Source organism: Macaca mulatta, chromosome 16 (assembly GCF_049350105.2).
Source record: "Macaca mulatta isolate MMU2019108-1 chromosome 16, T2T-MMU8v2.0, whole genome shotgun sequence".
Classification (NCBI taxonomy): Eukaryota; Metazoa; Chordata; class Mammalia; order Primates; family Cercopithecidae; genus Macaca; species Macaca mulatta.
In genome coordinates, this window is record NC_133421.1 from 66,289,599 (window position 1) to 66,307,546 (window position 17,948).

The 17,948-nt window shown below is 51.0% G+C and overlaps 1 protein-coding gene and 1 long non-coding RNA gene across 3 annotated transcripts in view; one reads left to right on the top strand and one right to left on the bottom strand.

The window, feature by feature from the left end:
- Nucleotides 1-17,307, top strand: part of ODAD4 (outer dynein arm docking complex subunit 4) — a 41,001-nt gene extending 23,694 nt beyond the window's left edge. The window contains exons 10-12 of one of the 2 annotated variants that reach the window (XM_028836482.2): nucleotides 4,954-5,054; nucleotides 12,604-12,688; nucleotides 16,652-17,307. In XM_028836482.2, coding sequence (XP_028692315.1) covers nucleotides 4,954-5,054; nucleotides 12,604-12,688; nucleotides 16,652-17,139 — 674 coding nt within the window. In that variant the 3' untranslated portion in view covers nucleotides 17,140-17,307. The remainder of the gene's footprint in view (nucleotides 1-4,953; nucleotides 5,055-12,603; nucleotides 12,689-16,651) is intronic. The other variant, XM_028836483.2, reaches the window with a different exon arrangement.
- Nucleotides 1,195-16,335, bottom strand: LOC144335718 (uncharacterized). Its single transcript, XR_013406840.1, has 3 exons — nucleotides 15,828-16,335; nucleotides 1,399-1,681; nucleotides 1,195-1,227 (listed from the first exon to the last, which is right to left on the bottom strand). It is a non-coding gene; the product is annotated as an uncharacterized LOC144335718 (long non-coding RNA).
- Nucleotides 17,308-17,948: the final 641 nt, after the last annotated feature.

The window sequence follows — 17,948 nt, forward strand, 5'->3', positions numbered from 1 at the left end:
CTCGCTCTGTCGCCCAGGCTGGAGTGCAGTGGCCAGATCTCAGCTCACTGCAAGCTCCACCTCCCGGGTTCCCGCCATTCTCCTGCCTCAGCCTCCCGAGTAGCTGGGACCACAGGCGCCGCCACCTCGCCCGGCTAATTTTTTGTGTTTTTAGTAGAGATGGGGTTTCGCCGTGTTAGCCAGGATGGTCTCGATCTCCTGACCTTGTGATCCGCCCGTCTCGGCCTCCCAAAGTGCTGGGATTACAGGCTTGAGCCACCGCGCCCGGCCAACTCTGTAAATTTTCTAAAAATCATTGAACTTTATCCTTACTAGCTGCTGAACTTTATTTATTTATTTTTTTGAGAAGGAGTCTCACTCTGTCGCCCAGACTGCAGTGCAGTGTCACGATCTTGGCTCATTGCAACCTCCGCCTCCCAGGGTCAAGTGATTTTCCTGTCACATTGAGATAACTTTAAATTACATATTCAGTTAAAAATTAGACTGGGGCCCTGTGCGGTGGCTCACACATGTAATCCCAGCACTTTGGGAGGCCAAGGCAGGTAGATCACCTGAGGTCAGGGGTTTGGTACCAGTCTGACCAACAAGATGAAACCTCATCTCTACTAAAAATACAAAAATTAGCTGGGTGTGGTGGCACACACCTGTGGTCCAAGCTACTCAGGAGGCTGAGGCAGGAGAACTGCTTGAACCTGGGAGGCAGAGGTTGCAGTGAGCCCAGATTGTGCCACTGCACTCCAGTCTGGGTGAAAGAACGAGATTCTGTCTCAAAAAAAAAAAAAAAAAAAAATTATCCTGGCCACAGTGACTCACACTTGTAATCCTGGCACTTTGGGAGGCCAAGGTGGGAGGATCGGTTGAGCCCAGGAGTTTGATACCAGCCTGGGCAACATAGGGAGATCTCATCTTTATAAAAAATAAAGCAACATAAAGAGACTGCATCTCTACAAAAAATAAAAAATTAGGGCCAGGCACGGTGGCCCATGCCTGTAATCCCAGCACTTTGGGAGGCCGAGGTGGGCAGATCACAAGGTCAGGAGTTCAAGACCAGCCTGGCCAACATAGTGAAACCCCATCTCTACTAAAAATCCAAAAAAATAGCTGGGCGTGGTGGTGCACGCCTGTAATCCCAGCTACTCGGGAGGCTGAGGCAGGAGAGTTGCTTGAACCTGGGAGGTGGAGGTTGCAGTGAGCTGAGATCACGCCACTATACTCCAGTCCAGGCGACTGTGAAAAAAAAAAAAAAAATTAGCTGAGTGTGGTGGCAGGCACCTGTGATCCCAAATATTTGGGAGGCTGAGGTGGAAGGATCGCCTGAGCCCAGGTTGAGACTGCAGTGAGCTATGATCATACCACTGCATTCCAGCCTGGGATACAGAGCGAGACCCTGACCCTCACTCAAAAAAAAAAAAAAAAAAAAAAAAAAGAGAGAAAGAATGAAAGAATAGTCCTGAATGAGTTACGCTCTTGAATAAGCATGTGACTCCTCTGCAGACCTTTAATGTCAGAGTCCCACTGGTCTTGGAAGGAATACTGTGACTCCATATATTTTCAGAATTACATTTAAATTTTCTTTCAAGTGTAATAGCCTTCTTTTTTTTTTCTTTTTTGAGATAGAGTCTTGCTTTGTCAGATAGAGTCAGATTTTAGTGCAGTGTCACATCCCTGCATTCATGGCTCACTGCAGCCTCAACCTCCCAGGCTCCAGTGATTCTCTCTCCTCAGTGTCCCAAGTCGCTGGGACCACAGGTGCATGTCACCATGCCTGGCAAATTTTTTTTTTTTTTGGTAGAAACAGGGTCTCCCTATGTTGCCCAGGCTGTTCTGGAACTCCTGAGCTCAAGCAGTGCTCCCACCTTGGCCTCCCAAAGTGCTGGGATTACAGGTATGAGCCACTGTGTCTGGCCAAGTGTAATAGCCTTTTATTTAATTTTATTTATTTATTTTTGAGACAGAGTTTCACTCTTTCACCCAGGCTGGAGTGCAGTGGTATAATCTCAGCTCAATGCAACCTCCGCCTTCCAATTTCAAGTGATTCTTCTGCCTCAGCCTCCCAAATAGCTGGGATTCCGTTCGTCCACCACCATGCCTGGCTAATTTTTGTATTTTTAGTAGAGATGGGCTTTCACCGTGTTGGCCAGGCTGATCTCGATCTCCTGACCTTGTGATCTGCCTGTCTCAGCCTCCCAAATTGTTGGGATTACAGGCGTGAGACACCGTAACTGGCTGTAATGGCCTTTTAAAGTCTGACTTATGAGCACAAGGGCTTATTTTCCCCATGGGTCTCAAAGCAGTGCTTAGGAGGAGGATAGATCTTGGATATACTCAATTGTAAAAGAAAGCAGTGGTCTGTGAAGACCTTGGCTGGTAAGCACTTTCTCCTTTATGAAGCTCTTGGCCAGGCAGAAAGGTTCACGCCTGTAATCCCAGCACTTTGGGAGGCCAAGGTAGAGGATTGCTTGAGGCCAGGAGTTCGAGACCAGGCTGGGCAACATGGTGAGACCCTGTCTCTATTAATTTAATTATATATATATATATATTTTGAGGCAGGGTCTCACTCCGTCACCCAGGCTGGAGTGCAGCAGTACAATCTGGGCTCACTGACCTGAAGATCCATTGATCTTCCGGGCTCAAGGGATCCTCCCATCTCAGCCTCCTGAGTAGCTGGGACTACATGCGTGCGGCCCCACACCCAGCTAATTTTGTATTTTTGGTAGAGATGGGGTCTTACTATGTTGCCCAGGCTGGTCTTGAACTCCTGGTTCAAGTGATCTGCCTGTCTTAGCCTCCCAAAGCGCTGGGATTACAGGTTTGAGCCACCGCACCTGGCCTATGTATGTGTGTATATATGTATGTATGCATTTTTAATTAATTAATTTTTTTGAGACAGTCTTTTTTTTTTTTTTTTTTTTTTTTTTTTTTTTTTTTTTTGAGACGGAGTCTCGCTCTGTCACCCAGGCTGGAGTGCAGTGGCCGGATCTCAGCTCACTGCAAGCTCCGCCTCCCGGGTTCACGCCATTCTCCGGCCTCAGCCTCCCAAGTAGCTGGGACTACAGGCGCCCGCCACCTCGCCCGGCTAGTTTTTTTGTATTTAATAGAGACGGGGTTTCACCGTGTTTGCCAGGATGGTCTCGATCTCCTGACCTCATGATCCGCCCGTCTCGGCCTCCCAAAGTGCTGGGATTACAGGCTTGAGCCACCGCGCCCGGCCTGAGACAGTCTTACTCTGTCATCCAGGCTGGAGTGCAGTGGTGCGATCTCGGCTCACTGCAACCTCTGCCTCCTGGGTTCAAGCAATTCTTGTGCCTCAGCCTCCAGAGTAGCTGGGTTTACAGTCGCCCGTCACCATGCCTGGCTAATTTTTGTATTTTTAGTAGAGACCAGGTTTCACAATGTTGGCCAGACTGGTCTCAAACTCCTCCTGACCTCAAGCAATCCGCCCACCTTTGATTTACGCTTTGGCCTCCCAAAGTGCTGGGATTACAGGTGTGAGCCACCACGCCCGGCCTGACCTATATATTTAATTTTTGAAAATGAAATGAAGCTCTGAGGACTCAAATCAGTCACTCAATCTGTTAATCATTTCAGTCCCAGCTCCAGCACTAATTGGCATGGAGAGCCCAGATGAGCCACTTTTTCTATGGGTTCAGATTGTACCTGAGTAGGGCCTGGACTCGAGACAGCTGAGGTTCCAGCAGCTGGCCTATGGATTGCATCCAGCCCTCCATGCTTTGTTTGGTCTGCATATCATTTTTGAAAAAAATGAATGACCATTTAAAAAATATGAATTTCAACCCCGTCTCTACTAAAAAAATACAAAAAACTAGCCGGGCGAGGTGGCGGGTGCCTGTAGTCCCAGCTACTCGGGAGGCTGAGGCAGGAGAATGGCGTAAACCCGGGAAGCGGAGCTTGCAGTGAGCCGAGATCCGGCCACTGTACTCCAGCCCGGGCGACAGAGCGAGACTCCGTCTCAAAAAAAGAATTTCTGGCCGAGCGGTGGCTCACACCTGTAATCCCAGCACTTTGGGAGGCCAAGGCAGGCAGATCACCTGAGGTCAGGATTTGAGACCAGCCTGATCAACATGACAAAACCCCATCTCTACTGAAAAAACAAAATTAGACTGGGTGCGGTGGCTCACGCCTGTAATCCCAGCACTTTGGGAGACCAAGGCAGGAGGATCACAAGGTCAGGAGATTGAGACCATCCTGGCTAATACGGTGAAACCCCATCTCTACTAAAAATACAAAAAATTAGCCAGGCATGGTGGCAGGCGCCTGTAGTCCCAGCTACTCGGGAGGCCGAGGCAGGAGAATAGTGTGAACCCGGGAGGCGGAGCTTGCAGTGAGCCGATATTGCGCCACTGCACCCTAGCCTGGGCAACAAGAGTGAAACTCTGTCTCAAAAAAAAGAAAAAAAAATTAGCCGGGTGTGGTGGCACATGCCTGTAATCCCAGCTACTCGGGAGGCTGAGGCAGAAGAATCGCTTGAATCTGGGAGGCAGAGGTTGCAGTGAGCCGACATCGCACCATTGCACTCCAGCCTGGGCAACAAGAGTGAAACTCTGTCTCAAAAAAAAAAAACAACCAAAAGAATTTCCTCTTCTGGAACAATCTAAAGATGGAGCAGGATGCGGTTTTCTCCTCCACTCTAGAGACACATGATGTGTGCACTAGACTGCACCACAGTCCCCTTCTCTAACCAACCCCTTTGAATGACTTGAAACCCAAGGCCCAGGTTCCTCAGCCCTGGTTCTCAGTGGTGACACAGCCCAGGAACACGGTGGAAGGGATGGTGCTGAGCAGCTCAGTGATGCTTCCCTGGGGCCTGGGAGGGACTACAGCTCACACAAGCTTCTGATGGGCCCTGGCAGTGCTCGAGCAGCCAGAGGCTCCATCACGCCCCACACATAGTCACACTCTACCTGTGTTGTGCCTTCTCCCCTTGCTCTCCAGTGAAGCTGAGAGACTTCGAGTCAGCCGTGAACAATTTTGAGAAGGCCCTGGAGAGAGCGAAGCTTGTGCATAACAATGAGGCGCAGCAGGCCATCATCAGCGTGAGCCTTTCCACCCACCGGGCTTCGGGTGTTGGGAGTGGGGTCCGGTGGTCAGGCCTTCAGTTCCCCCTCGGCCTGCTTGGGTGGCCATTCCAGAGTCGGTTTTTTTTTTTTCTGGTTTTTTTTTTTTTTTTTTTTTGAGATGGAGTCTTGCTCTATTGCCCAGGTTGGAGTGTAATGGCATGATCTTGGCTCTCTGCAGCCTTCACCTCCCAAGTCCAAGCAATTCTTCTGCCTCAACCTCCCAAGTAGCTGGGATTACAGGTGCATGCCACCAGGCCCGGCTAATTTTTGTATTTTTAGTAGAGGCAGGGTTTCTCCATGTTGGCCAGGCTGGTCTCGAACTCCTGACCTCAGGTTATCCACCTACCTCGGCCTCCCCAAAAGTGCTGGGATTACAGGCGTGAGCGACTATGCGCGGCCCCACAGCCATTTATTATCCACCAACTGTAGGACACACTCTAGATGGGGTAATGGCTTCGAAGTGTCTGCTATTGCCATCAGTTTGTATAGTAACCCAGGACACAGTTTTATTTGAAAAACAAACAAAAATCAGAAACAAATTTATTTATTTATTTATATTTATTTACTTATTTTATTTTATTTTTTTTTTGAGACAGAGTCTCACTCTGTCGCCCAGGCTGGAGTGCAGTGGCATGATCTCGGCTCACTGAAAGCTCTGTCTCCCAGGTTCACGTCATTCTCCTGCCTCAGCCTCCCGAGTGGTTGGGACTACAGGCGTCCGCCACCATGCCTGGCTAATTTTTTGTATTTTTAGTAGAGACAGGGTTTCGCTGTGTTAGCCAGAATGGTCTTGATCTCCTGACCTCGTGATCCGCCCACCTCGGCCTCTCAAAATGCTGGGATTATAGGCGTGAGCCACCGTGCCCAGCCCAGAAACAAAAATTTTACAAAATCTATTTACCTCTGCTATGTACTCTGCATGCTGATATTTCCTATTGCATTCTGTTTTCTTATTTATTATTATTATTTATTACTGAGACAGGGTCTCACTCCCTCTGGCCAGGTCAGAATGCAGTGGCAGTGTTATGGCTCATTGCAGCCTCGACCTTCTGGGTTCAAGTTATCCTCCTGCTTCATTTTAAAGTTTTTTTGTAGAGATGAGGTCTCACTATGTCTTGAACTCCTGAGCTCAGGCAATCCACCCTCTTCTTCAGCCTCCCAATGTGCTGGGATTACAGATGTAAACTGTGCTTGGCCTTTTTTTTTTTTTTTTTTTTTGAGACTGAGTCTCGCCTGCCACCCAGGCTGGAGTGCAATGGTGCGATTTCAGCTCACTGTAACCTCCGCCTCCCGGGTTCAAACGATTCACCTGCCCTCCCGAGTAGCTGGGATTACAGGCGCCCCCCGCCACCACGCCCAGCTAATTTTTGTATTTTTAGTAGGGATAGGGTTTCACCATGTTGGCCAGGCTGGTTTGGAACTCCTGACCTCAAATGATCTGTCCGCCTAGGCCTCCCAAAGTGCTGGGATTATAGGTGTGAACCACCGCGCCTGGCCATAATTTTTGTATTTTTAATAGAGATGGGGTTTAGCCATGTTGGCCAGGCTGGTCTCAAACTCCTGACCTCAGGTGATCTGCCCACCTCGGCCTTCCAAAGTGATGGGATTACTGGTGTGAACCACCATGCCCGGCCTTTTTTTTTTTTTTTTTTTTTTTTTAAATAGAGACAGGGCCAGGCATGGTGGGACCTGACCTGGGACCCACCCGTATTGCTGGGACTCGGTAACATGGCAAAACCCTATCTCTAAAAAACAAAAAATGTTAGCCGGGTGTGGTGACATACACCTATAGTTCCAGCCACTTGGAAGGCTGAGGTGGGAGGACCACTCAAGCTTGAGAAGTTGAGGCTGTAACAAGGAGTGATCTCACCCCTGCATTCCAGCCTGGTGACAGAGCAAGACCCTGTCTCTAAATAAATAAATAAGTAGAGAAGGAGTCTCGGTATATTGGCCAGGCTAGTCTCAAACTCTTGGCCTCAAATGATTCTCCTGCCTTGGCCTGCCAAAGTGGTGGGATTACAGGCATGGGCCACTGTGCCTAACCTTATTTTTTTTTTTTTTTGAGACGGAGTCTCGCTCTGTCGCCCAGGCTGGAGTGCAGTGGCCGGATCTCAGCTCACTGCAAGCTCCGCCTTCCGGGTTTATGCCATTCTCCTGCCTCAGCCTCCCGAGTAGCTGGGACTACAGGCGCCCGCCACCTCGCCCAGCTAGTTTTTTGTATTTTTTTTAGGAGAGACGGGGTTTCACCGTGTTAGCCAGGATGGTCTCGATCTCCAGACCTCATGATCTGCCCATCTTGGCCTCCCAAAGTGCTGGGATTACAGGCTTGAGCCACCACGCCCGGCCATGCCTAACCTTATTTTCTTATTTTCTTTTTCTTTTTACTTTTATTTTTTTTTAGATAGTGTCTCTCTGTCACACAGGCTTAGTGCAGTGGTGAGAGCATAGCTTACTGTAGCCTTGACCTCCTGGGCCGAGGCAATCCTCACACCTTAGCCTGCCATCTAGATGGAAATACAGATGCATGTCACCATGCTGGGGGCTAATTTTTTTATTTTTTGTAGACTCAGGGTCTTACTTTGTTAGCCAGGCTGGTCTCAAACTCTTGGACTCAAGTGATCCTCCCGCCTTGGGCTTCCAAAGTGCTGGGACTGAGCCACTGTACCCAGCCCTCATTTTCTTTCATCAGCAGTCCCCCAGCTTTTTGGCACAAGGCTCCAGTTTTGTGGAAGACAGTTCTTCCATGGATTGGTAGCGGGGGAAATGGTTTCGGGATGAAACTGTTCCGCCTCAGATCATCAGACATTAGATTCTCTTTTTTTTTTTTTTTGAGACAGAATCTCGCTCTGTCGCCGGGGCTGGAATGCAGTGGCCAGATCTCGGCTCACTGCAAGTTCCGCCTCCCGGGTTCACGCCATTCTCCTGCCTCAGCCTCCCGAGTAGCTGGGACTACAGGCCCCCGCCACCTCGCCCGGCTAGTTTTTTGTATTTTTTTAGTAGAGACGGGGTTTCACTGTGTTAGCCAGGATGGTCTCGATCTCCTGACCTTGTGATCCGCCCGTCTCGGCCTCCCAAAGTGCTGGGATTATAGGCTTGAGCCACCGCGCCCGGCCAGACATTAGATTCTCATGAGCAGCGTGCATCGTAGATCCCTCACATGTGCAGTTCACAATAGGGGTCTCCCTCCTATGAGAATCTAATGCCGCCACTGATCTGACAGCGTCATGCTCACTTGCCCACCCTCCACTCACCTGCTGTGTGGCCCGGTTCCTAACAGGCCATGGACCAGTCAGTGGCCCAGGGGTTGGGGACCCCTGGTCTAAATTGACGTTAGAACTTGGAAGTTTGAAAAATACTACCTCTTCCAGGAGACAAGAAATCTAGTGTGATTTCCTCATTCTCTTGCCTAAACCCTTTATTGCTGCCTGGGTGTCTCTGTTCCTGACTTTTCCTCTCAGGGGTAGGAAGGCATTGGGTAAGCTCTCCCCTGTGGGCCTCTCCAGCCTTCCTGCTGGCCAGTCCCCAGCGCCCATCACCTTGTATTCCAGCTCCAGCCAATACCAGCTTCCTGTCTTCTTAAACAGGCTTTCTTTTTCCTTTCTTTTTCTTTCTTTCTTTCTTTTTTTTTTTTTTTTTTGTTTGAGACAAGGTCTTGCTCTGTCACCCAGGCTAGAGTGCAGTGGTATGACCACAGCTCACTGCAGCCTTGATCTCTGGGCTCAAGGGATAAGTATCTGGGACTACAGGTGTGGGCCACCATGCCTGGCTGATATTTTTAAATTTTATTTTTTGTAGAGATGAGGTCTTGCTATATTGCCCAGGCTGGTCTTGAGCTCCTGAGCTCAAGCGATCCTCCTATCTCAGCCTTTTAAAGTGTTGAGTTTACAGGTGTGAGCCACCATACCCGGCCTGAACAGCTTTCTTATGCCTCATAACATATGCTGTTATCTCTGCCTGGAATATTCTAAACCTTCCCTTCCCACCTCCTTCACCTGGCTAACTCCCACTCAACCTTTAGGTTTCAGGTTAGATGTCCCCTCTTCGAGGCGGCCTTCTCTGACCCCTCAGTCTGGGTGAGGAGCCCTCACATCTGGCTTTCACAGCCTCGATATGTCCCCCATCAAAGTCCACATTGTGCACTTGTAATTGCCTAGACTTCCATTGCTCAAGGAGGCAGCTGCTAGCCACGTGTGGCTACTTAGAGTAAAGTTAATTAAAACTAGGCTGGGCGTGGTGGCTTATGCCTGTAATCCCAGCACTTTGGGAGCCCCAGGCGAATGGATCACTTGTCAGGAGTTTGAGACCAGCCTGGCCAACATGGTGAAACCCCATCTGTATTAAAAATACAAAAAATTAGCTGGGTATGGTGGCACACACCTGTAGTCCCAACTACTTGGGAGGCTGAGGCAGAAGAATCGCTTGAACCTGGAAAGTGGAGGTTGCATGAGCCAAGATCATGCCATTGCACTCCAGCCTAGGCAACAGAGCGAGACTCTGTCTCAAAAAAAAAAAAAAATAAATAAATAAATAAAAAAAATTATCAGTCACACTAGCCACATTTTTTTTTTTTTTTTTTTTTTTTTTTGAGACGGAGTCTCGCTCTGTCACCCAGGCTGGAGTGCAGTGGCGCGATTTTGGCTCACTGCAACCTCCACCCCTTCAGGTTTAAGCAATTCTCTGCCTCAGCCTCCAGAGTAGCTGGGATTACAGGCATGTGCCACCATGCCCAGCTAATTTTTTTGTATTATTAGTAGAGACGGGGTTTCACCATCTTGGCCAGGCTGGTCTTGAACTCCTGACCTCGTGATCCATCCGCCTTGGCCTCCCAAAGTGCTGGGATTACAGGCATGAGCCACTGCACCCAGCCACACTAGCCACATTTCAAGTCATTAATAGCCACATGTGAGGCCGGGTGTGATGGCTCACGCCTGTAATCCCAACACTTTGGGAGGCCGAGGCTGGTGGATCACAAGGTCAGGAGATTGAGACAATCCTGGCCAACATTGTCTCTACTAAAAATACAAAAACTTAGGTGTGATGGCGCACGCCTGTAGTCCCAGCTACTTGAGAGGCTGAAGCAGGAGAATCGCTTGAACCTGAGAGGTGGAGGTTGCTGTGAACCAAGATCTTGCTACTGCATTCCAGCCTGGGCGACAGAGCAAGACTCCATCTCAAAAAAAACAAAAAAAAAAACAAAAAAAAAACAAAAAAAAAACAAAAAAAAAACCCAGCCACCTGTGGCCTATGGGTGCTACGTCATACAGATCTAGAATATTCCCATTGTCACAGAAATTTCTGTTGAATAGTGCTGGCCTGGCCTACACTGTGTCAGGAGGCAGAGACCAGAGGAGAAACTTGGAGGTGGTCTGGGCTCCTCCATCCCACCCACTCCCAGTGCATCCAGGTAAACAGACGCACAAGCTCAGTAAAGTCTGCACACCGACCTCACAGGTGCGCGCTCACCTAGGCCTCTTCCTCCCGCTGCTGACCAGACAGCTTCCCTAAGCCCTTCCCATAGCCAAATTCCAGAGCACCACTGACACGCAGCTGGACCCCAGGAAGTATCTGCTGGAGTGAAGTAAATGAGGCCCCTGTCCTCGGGGAGCTTGTGCCATGATTGAAAGAAACCAGATTGCATAACTTGTGGGCAGCAAAGGGGCATGGCCTCAGGGACCAGCCTGGGGTCTGTAGGCCCTGGGCAAAGGGAGCAGGGACCCTGAGAAGTGAAGGCTCAGGACACTCCCAGTTGGAGGAAGACCTCATGCTGTGCTCTGAAGGACTAGGATAGCAGAGCTGGCCAGGCCGAGGAGGTGCAAGTGCACTGAAGACGTGGGAGGCCGGCGCTGAGGGCCGGTGGCCGGCAGAAGAGAGATCCTGGCCTGGGTCCAAGAGCTTGGGGGTTCCCGATGGCGGGGGTGGGGTGGCGAAGCCCCAGACAGTTAGCACACCAGCCTGGACTTGAAGGGCTGTGGACAGCAGAGAAGTGACCGGATCCCCTCTGTCTTTTGGGAGGCAGGTTCATGGTGAGCTGTTTGTGAGGACTGTGGTGAGGCTAACACTGCCCTCTCAGAGCGGAGCAATCATACCCAAAAGACCCCAGCAGGCGCAGTCTATCCTCTGCCACCACACGGCCCAGGGGAGCCCAGGCCTAGCACATTGTCATCCTCGTCGTATATGCCATGTCCCCAGCTCTGGCTTCCAGGCGAAGAGCACCCACCTCACTGCAGCCCTGCCAGATGTGCCATGCGCCACATACTTCCGTGTGATCGCCCTGCAGACAGAGAGCATGGCCGTTCAGTTCAGGAAATACTCACTGAGTGTAGATTGGCTCCAGGCTGCTAAGCCCAAAGGTGTACAGCCATGGTCCTGGCCCACAAGATTACAGTAAAAAGCCAGACACAGTGACTCACACCTGTCATCCCAGCACTTTGGGAGGCTGAGGGTGGGAGGATCACTTGGGTCCAGGAGTTCTAGACCAGCCTGGGCATCATGGGAAGACCCTGTCTCTTAAAAAAAAAAAAAAAACAAAAAAAAACAGCTACTCGGGAGGCTGAGGCAGGAGAATGGTGGAGCTTGTAGTGAGCAGAGATGGTGCCACTGCATTCCAGCCTGGGCGACAGAGCAAGACTCGGTCTCAAAAAAAAAAAAAAAAAAAAAAAGCACAAACCCTGGTTCATGACCAGCGCCATAGGGGACTAGGAGAATTCAGAGTGAGAGAGCCTCCGCTGGGAGGCAGAGCTGGAGGCTTTCCAACAAGGAGGATTTGAGGTCACCTTGAAGGCTAGGCAGTGGTTTTGAAGGGTTAGGGGCAGAGAGAAGGTCCCTGTGACCCTCAGTGACTCCTCATGGGACCAGACCCCTGACCCTTCACCCTCCTGGATCGGCAACTCCAGGTAGGAAGGTTCACAGTTGGGGGGGCGGGGGTGAGCAGACCAACACCACAAGAGAGTGCGTCCAGGCCCTGGAGCTGCTCGGGAGACACTGTCAGTGCCAGCCATGAGCCTGCTATGAGCAAGAAGGCAAGACCTGCCCTCCACAGGCTCACAGGCTGAGCTCCAGGCCTCTAGGGATCGCACACTCGAGTTGGGGAAACTGCAGACATCCTGGAAGGCCCTTCTGAAGGCAGTCCTGTCGCCTTGGTGTGTTTCTGGGTCCCTTCAGTGCTGGCTTGCTGAGTGCTTGCAGGTTTGGATTGTCTTTTTGCATTGACTGAAGCTAAAAGCAGCTTTAGGTGGTTCATCTAAAGGTAGAAATGAGTAGATAGACACAACTCCCAATACATGCCTAAGCCCAAGAGAAACGCGTTTGACTGACTCACAGTCTTGTATCTCTCAGACACAAGTTGGTGTGGATCATTCTGAGTCGGTGTAGATTAACCTGAGGGTAGGGGTCATCGGAGGGGCCAGAGGGAAACCAAGGGTGGCAGGTTCCCACTAGAGCCCTGCCTTCTGGGATTGATCTGGGTGGGGAAAATTAATGGTGTAGGTGCCAAACACACGGGTTAAGCTCCCTCTACCATCCACAGGCCTTGGACGATGCCAACAAGGGTATCATCGGAGAATTGAGGAAAACCAACTACATGGAGAATCTCAAAGAAAAGAGCGAGGGAGGTGAGTTCCTGAACTCTGAAAAGGCAACTTCAGCATTCTCTCTCTGCTTTCTCTTCCTCTAGTCCGAGACACACGTGACAGCAGCTCCCCCGTCTGGGAGCTTGGCACTGCCCACCATGGATTCTGATTTCAGTGCCACCAGCAGCCCTAGCCTATCTCTGGGGCAGTAGAGGGCGAGGTTTCAGGCCACCATGGGCTGAACTATCTGACCCCAGAGCGCACTCATTTCTCTCTTCAACTGATTCATCAAGTATATGTTGAGCACTTGTCATGTACCTGGAAGGTGTTAGATTCTGGGGAGACAGAGGCACATCCCTGCTCTGGAGGAGCCCATGGCCCTTTGGGCAAGGCTGACCAGTGGAGTTGTCAGCTGCTGGGCTCCTGCACGCAGGTGCTACACCGAGGTGGAGGTGTGCTGCCATGAGGGTGCGTGCAACGGGACGCGGGCTCCTCTGGGGAGGCAGAGGAATCTTCGACGAGGAAGAATCATCTACCTCCAACTCCAAAAGATGCCCAGGAGTTTTCCAGGAGAGAGGTGGGAGAAGAAAGGCATTTCCAGCAGGGAACAGCAGGACCAAAGGCACAGAGACGGAATAACAGTAGCTACCCTTTGGGGGCTCTTACTGAGTGCCGGGCACTGGGTTAAGCACCAGACAGGAGTGATCTTGTTGGTCTTTACCCCACTAGGAGGTGTAGGTGCTATGGGGGGAAAGGGAGGCTGAGTGAGGTGAGTGCTCTGTCAGAGTCATGTAGCTAGGGAGGGGTGACTTGGGGCCCCACCCTCCCCACTACGGTGCTGCTCTCGGGCCGGCAGTGTGATGGGCAGGTGCAGAGGGACACGAGGGGCAGAGGCTGCCTGGCAGCTGTGCCTTACCACATTCTTTCTCACAAGGTCTCCAGGGAGTAAAGAGGCCTTTGGCCCCTGCCTTTGGGCTCTCCTTTCCTGCAGGGTGGGAGTGAGGGAAGGAGAAGCAGAAGATGGCTGAGCAGCCCTATCCCACTGGAGAGGGGCCTAGAGGAGCAGGGGTGTTAAGCGCAGTAGCCGACCCCCATTCATGCTTCCTGCAGGCCAGGCATTCTTCCAGAGGCTTGGTGCGCATGGACTCATCCTATCCGTATCCGTTGAGGAACACTATGAAGGAAGTGTTATTAGCTTGACTTTATGGAGGACATGGAGGCAGAGGGGTTAGAGGCTACAGTGGTTTTCAGTCTTGGGCGATCTGCTCTAGAACCCATGCACCGGCCCGTGCCACACTGTTTCTAGTGACACAGACAGCCTTTTCCTGCCCCGGTCTACGGAGCTCTGACTCCAGCCAGACTGTGGTGAACAGAGCCGGGGCTGGGGGCCTGGGAGGACACAGCCCAGTGCAGATTCTTGGCTGCAGCCCTCCAGGCTGCAAGGCTGAAATCCTCTCTGGTCCAGGTAGGGCAGCGGGAGGTTTCTGGGCACCTGAGCAGCCAGATGACAGCCCTTTATTACCCAGCACCTGTTCTGTGGTGGCTGGACCCCCTCAGAAGGGCTCTGTCTCCGCCCCCACATGCCCTTTGAGCTGCTCTGAGAAGCCACAGGAGCAACCGCTGTGGAGAGAGAGTCTGCGGGGAAGCAGCCAACACCCCAGTCTCCCTGCCCTGGCCTGCATCCTTGTGCCTGGAGAACTGCCGGGCACTTCCCTCTCAGAACAGCAGGTGGCAGCATTGCATCTGTTTTCACCTCCAAAGGGCTGTGATCCCTGAGACCCCAGACCCTCTACAGACACCTCAGTAACTAGTGGTTGCCAGAAGAACGTAAGGGAGATGCAGAAGGGGATGTAACTTTTCTCCATAACTGATTTAAAAGAAAAAAAAGGCCGGGCGCGGTGGCTCAAGCCTGTAATCCCAGCACTTTGGGAGGCCGAGATGGGCGGATCACGAGGTCAGGAGATCAAGACCATCCTGGCTAACACGGTGAAACCCCGTCTCTACTAAAAAATACAAAATATTAGCCGGGCGTGGTGGCGGGCGCCTGTAGTCCCAGCTACTCGGGAGGCTGAGGCAGGAGAATGGCATGAACCCGGGAGTCGGAGCTTGCAGTGAGCTGAGATCCGGCCACTGCACTCCAGCCTGGGCGACAGCGCGAGACTCCGTCTCAAAAAAAAAAAAAAAAACATTTAGGAGCAAGGATCCCTTTGCCTGTAAAATAACTCGTCAGCTGAACTTTTTTGTTAGCAGCTTATATCTTTATAGGAACCCTATCTTTTTTCCTATGTTTTTTCCTATATTTTCATAGGAAACCTCCCAACAAATAATGAACGTGCTTCCCAGGGACAAAGAGAAAGTGTCAGAATGAAGATGCTGGAGAAAACCCTTCTGTTGTTTGCCAGCACCTACGCTATTTCTTGTAGAGAAAAGAGAAGGTTCTCTGGGGTCAGACTGTCCTGGGTTCAAATTCTGACTCTGCCATTTCTTACTTGCAGTGTGACCATTGTGTGATTTCTTTTTCTTTTTTTTTGGAAACGGAGTCTTGTTCTGTCATCCAGGCTGGAGTGCAGTGGTGCAATCTCGGCTCACTGCAACCTCCACCTCAGCCTCCCAAAGTGCTGGGATTACAGGCGTGAGCCACTGCGGCTTTTTTTTTTTTTGAAACAGAGTTTCCCTCTGTTACCCAGTCTGGAGTGCAGTGCTGCAATCTCGGCTCACTACAACCTCTGCCTCCTAGGTTCAAGTGATTCTCCTGCCTCAGCCTCCTGAGTAGCTGGGACTACAGGCTCATGCCACCACTCTGGGCTAATTTTTTTTTTTTTTTTGAGACGGAGTCTCACTCTGTCGCCCAGGCTGGAGTGCAGTGGCCGGATCTCAGCTCACTGCAAGCTCCGCCTCCTGGGTTCACTCCATTCTCCTGCCTCAGCCTCCCGAGTAGCTGGGACTACAGGCGCCTGCTGCCTCGCCCGGCTAGTTTTTTGTATTTTTTAGTAGAGACGGGGTTTCACCGTGTTAGCCAGGATGGTCTCGATCTCCTGACCTCGTGATCCGCCCGTCTCGGCCTCCCAAAGTGCTGGGATTACAGGCTTGAGCCACCGCGCCCGGCCAATTTTTTTTTTTTTGAGACAGAGTTTCGCTCTTGTTGCCCAGACTGGAGTGCAATGGCAAGATCTTGGCTCACTGCAACCTCCGCCTTCTGGGTTCAAGCGATTCTCCTGCCTCAGCCTCCCAAGTAGCTGGGATTACAGGCGCCCGCCACCACGCCCAGCTTATTTTTGTATTTTTAGTAGAGACGGGGTTTCACCTTGTTGGCCTCCTACCCGCCTCGGCCTCCCAAAGTGTTGGGATTACAGGCATGAGCCATGCCGCCCGGCCATGTGATTTCCTTCCTATCAGTCTCAGGTCCCTTGACTGCAAACTCAAATCAACGGCAGTGCGCATTTTCCTGATGTCCGGATGGGATAAGCTATACAGTCCTCACGTGATGCGCGGGACGGAGCTGGGCTCAGTAAATGATGGTTCCCTTTCTCTGCTTTTGGAAAGGTGTGCTGTCAACACCAATTTAAAAAGCTAGCAAAAACAGTCATTCTCAGGGCCTTTCTTTCATCTGCCTCTCAAAAGCACAGGCCTCCACAAAGATGAACAGTTTCTTTTTTTTTTTTTTTTCCCTTTTTGGAGACAGGTCTCGCTCTATCACCCAGGCTGGAGTACAGTGGCTCGATTTTGGCTCACCGCAGCTCCAACCTCCTGGGCTCAAGTGATTCTTCTGCCTCAGCCTCCAGATAGCTGGGACTACAGGCGCCAACCACCATGGCTGGCTAATTTTTGTATTTTTAGTACAGACAGGGTCTCACTGTGTCATCCAGGCTGGTCTGGAACTCCTGGCCTCAAGGGATCTGCCTGCCTCAGCGTCCCGAAGTGCTGAGATTACAGGCGCGAGCCACCACACCCGGCCTGACATGAACAAACTTTTATCTTTCCTCCCACTTTTCTCTTATTTTTCAGAAGCTTTACTGTATGAAGATAGAATAATAACAGAGAAGGACATGAGGAGAGTGAGAGATGAGCCCGAGAAGGTGGTGAAGCAGTGGGACCATATTGAGGATGAGAGAGAGACGGATGAGGACGATGAGGCTTTTGGGGGAGCTCTGCAGAGCACAGCAAGCGGAAAGCAGAGTGTGGAAGCAAGAAAAGCCAGAAGCGATTTGGGAGAAGTTGCCAAGGGCCTGTCAGGAGAATTAGGCACAAGATCAGGAGAAACAGGCAGGAAGCTACTAGAAGCTGGCAGAAGAGAGTCAAGAGAAATTTATAGGAGGCCTTCAGGAGAATTAGGCCAAAGACTCTCAGGAGAGTTCAGCAGACAGGAACCAGAAGAACTAAATAAACTTTCAGAAGTGGGCAGAAGAGAGCCAGAAGAACTGGGAAAAACACAATTTGGGGAAATAGGAGAAATGAAAAAAACAGAAAATGAGATGGAAAAGGAGTATGAATGAAGACACCGGTAGGGATAAGGATCAGGAAGTTGGTGTTCAGAGGGATAACGGGATCTTATTAAACTGGATTTTCAAGCGATTTATCTGTAATAGGAAAAATGAGGGTTTTACTTGTGCTGCTTTCCGTCACTATTTTGCCATTAAATAGGTGTCTTTCACTCTTGCAAACCCTGAGTCTGTCACTTTGTCTCCTCACCCCTGCCCATTCTTGGAAGAGCCTCGTGGAGAGAAAGGTGCCAAGAAGAAAGGGTTTCAGGAGGGTGAAGATACAGGAGCTTCAGGGAATGAGAAGTCACAGGGAGGAGGAGAGGGGAAGGCCTGGGAGGAGAGGTGCTTCCCAGACACCGGTGACTGACTGAGTCCTTCCAGTGCGCAGGACACCGGGAGGCTTTATGGATGGAACAGTGGTGGGGTGGCCCCAGCTAGCACAGGCAGGAGAATGCCCCAAGCCAGAACTAAGCGAATGCTGGGACTGAGGCCAAAGATAGGGGAGTGGCCTGGGAGGGCAGACAGACTCCACCTCTGACAACTCTGGGTGGCACAATCAGGTAAATCAGGCTCGCCAAGCTGGCTTCTCTGAACAATGGGATACCTGCCTCAGGGGTTGCTGCGAGGACTGAGTGCTTAGCACAGCACTTGGTACAAGAAACTCAAAAATCCAACGGAGCTCTCAGTGGTTTCACAGAGGTGGTGGCAGCTGAGCATCTGGCCTCAGAGGATGTTAGGATTTCACTCCGTTACTCATCTGTCCCTTTGGCCATTGCCATCCTGGTCTGTCTCCACAACTTCTAGAAGGAAAGGTCGGGGCT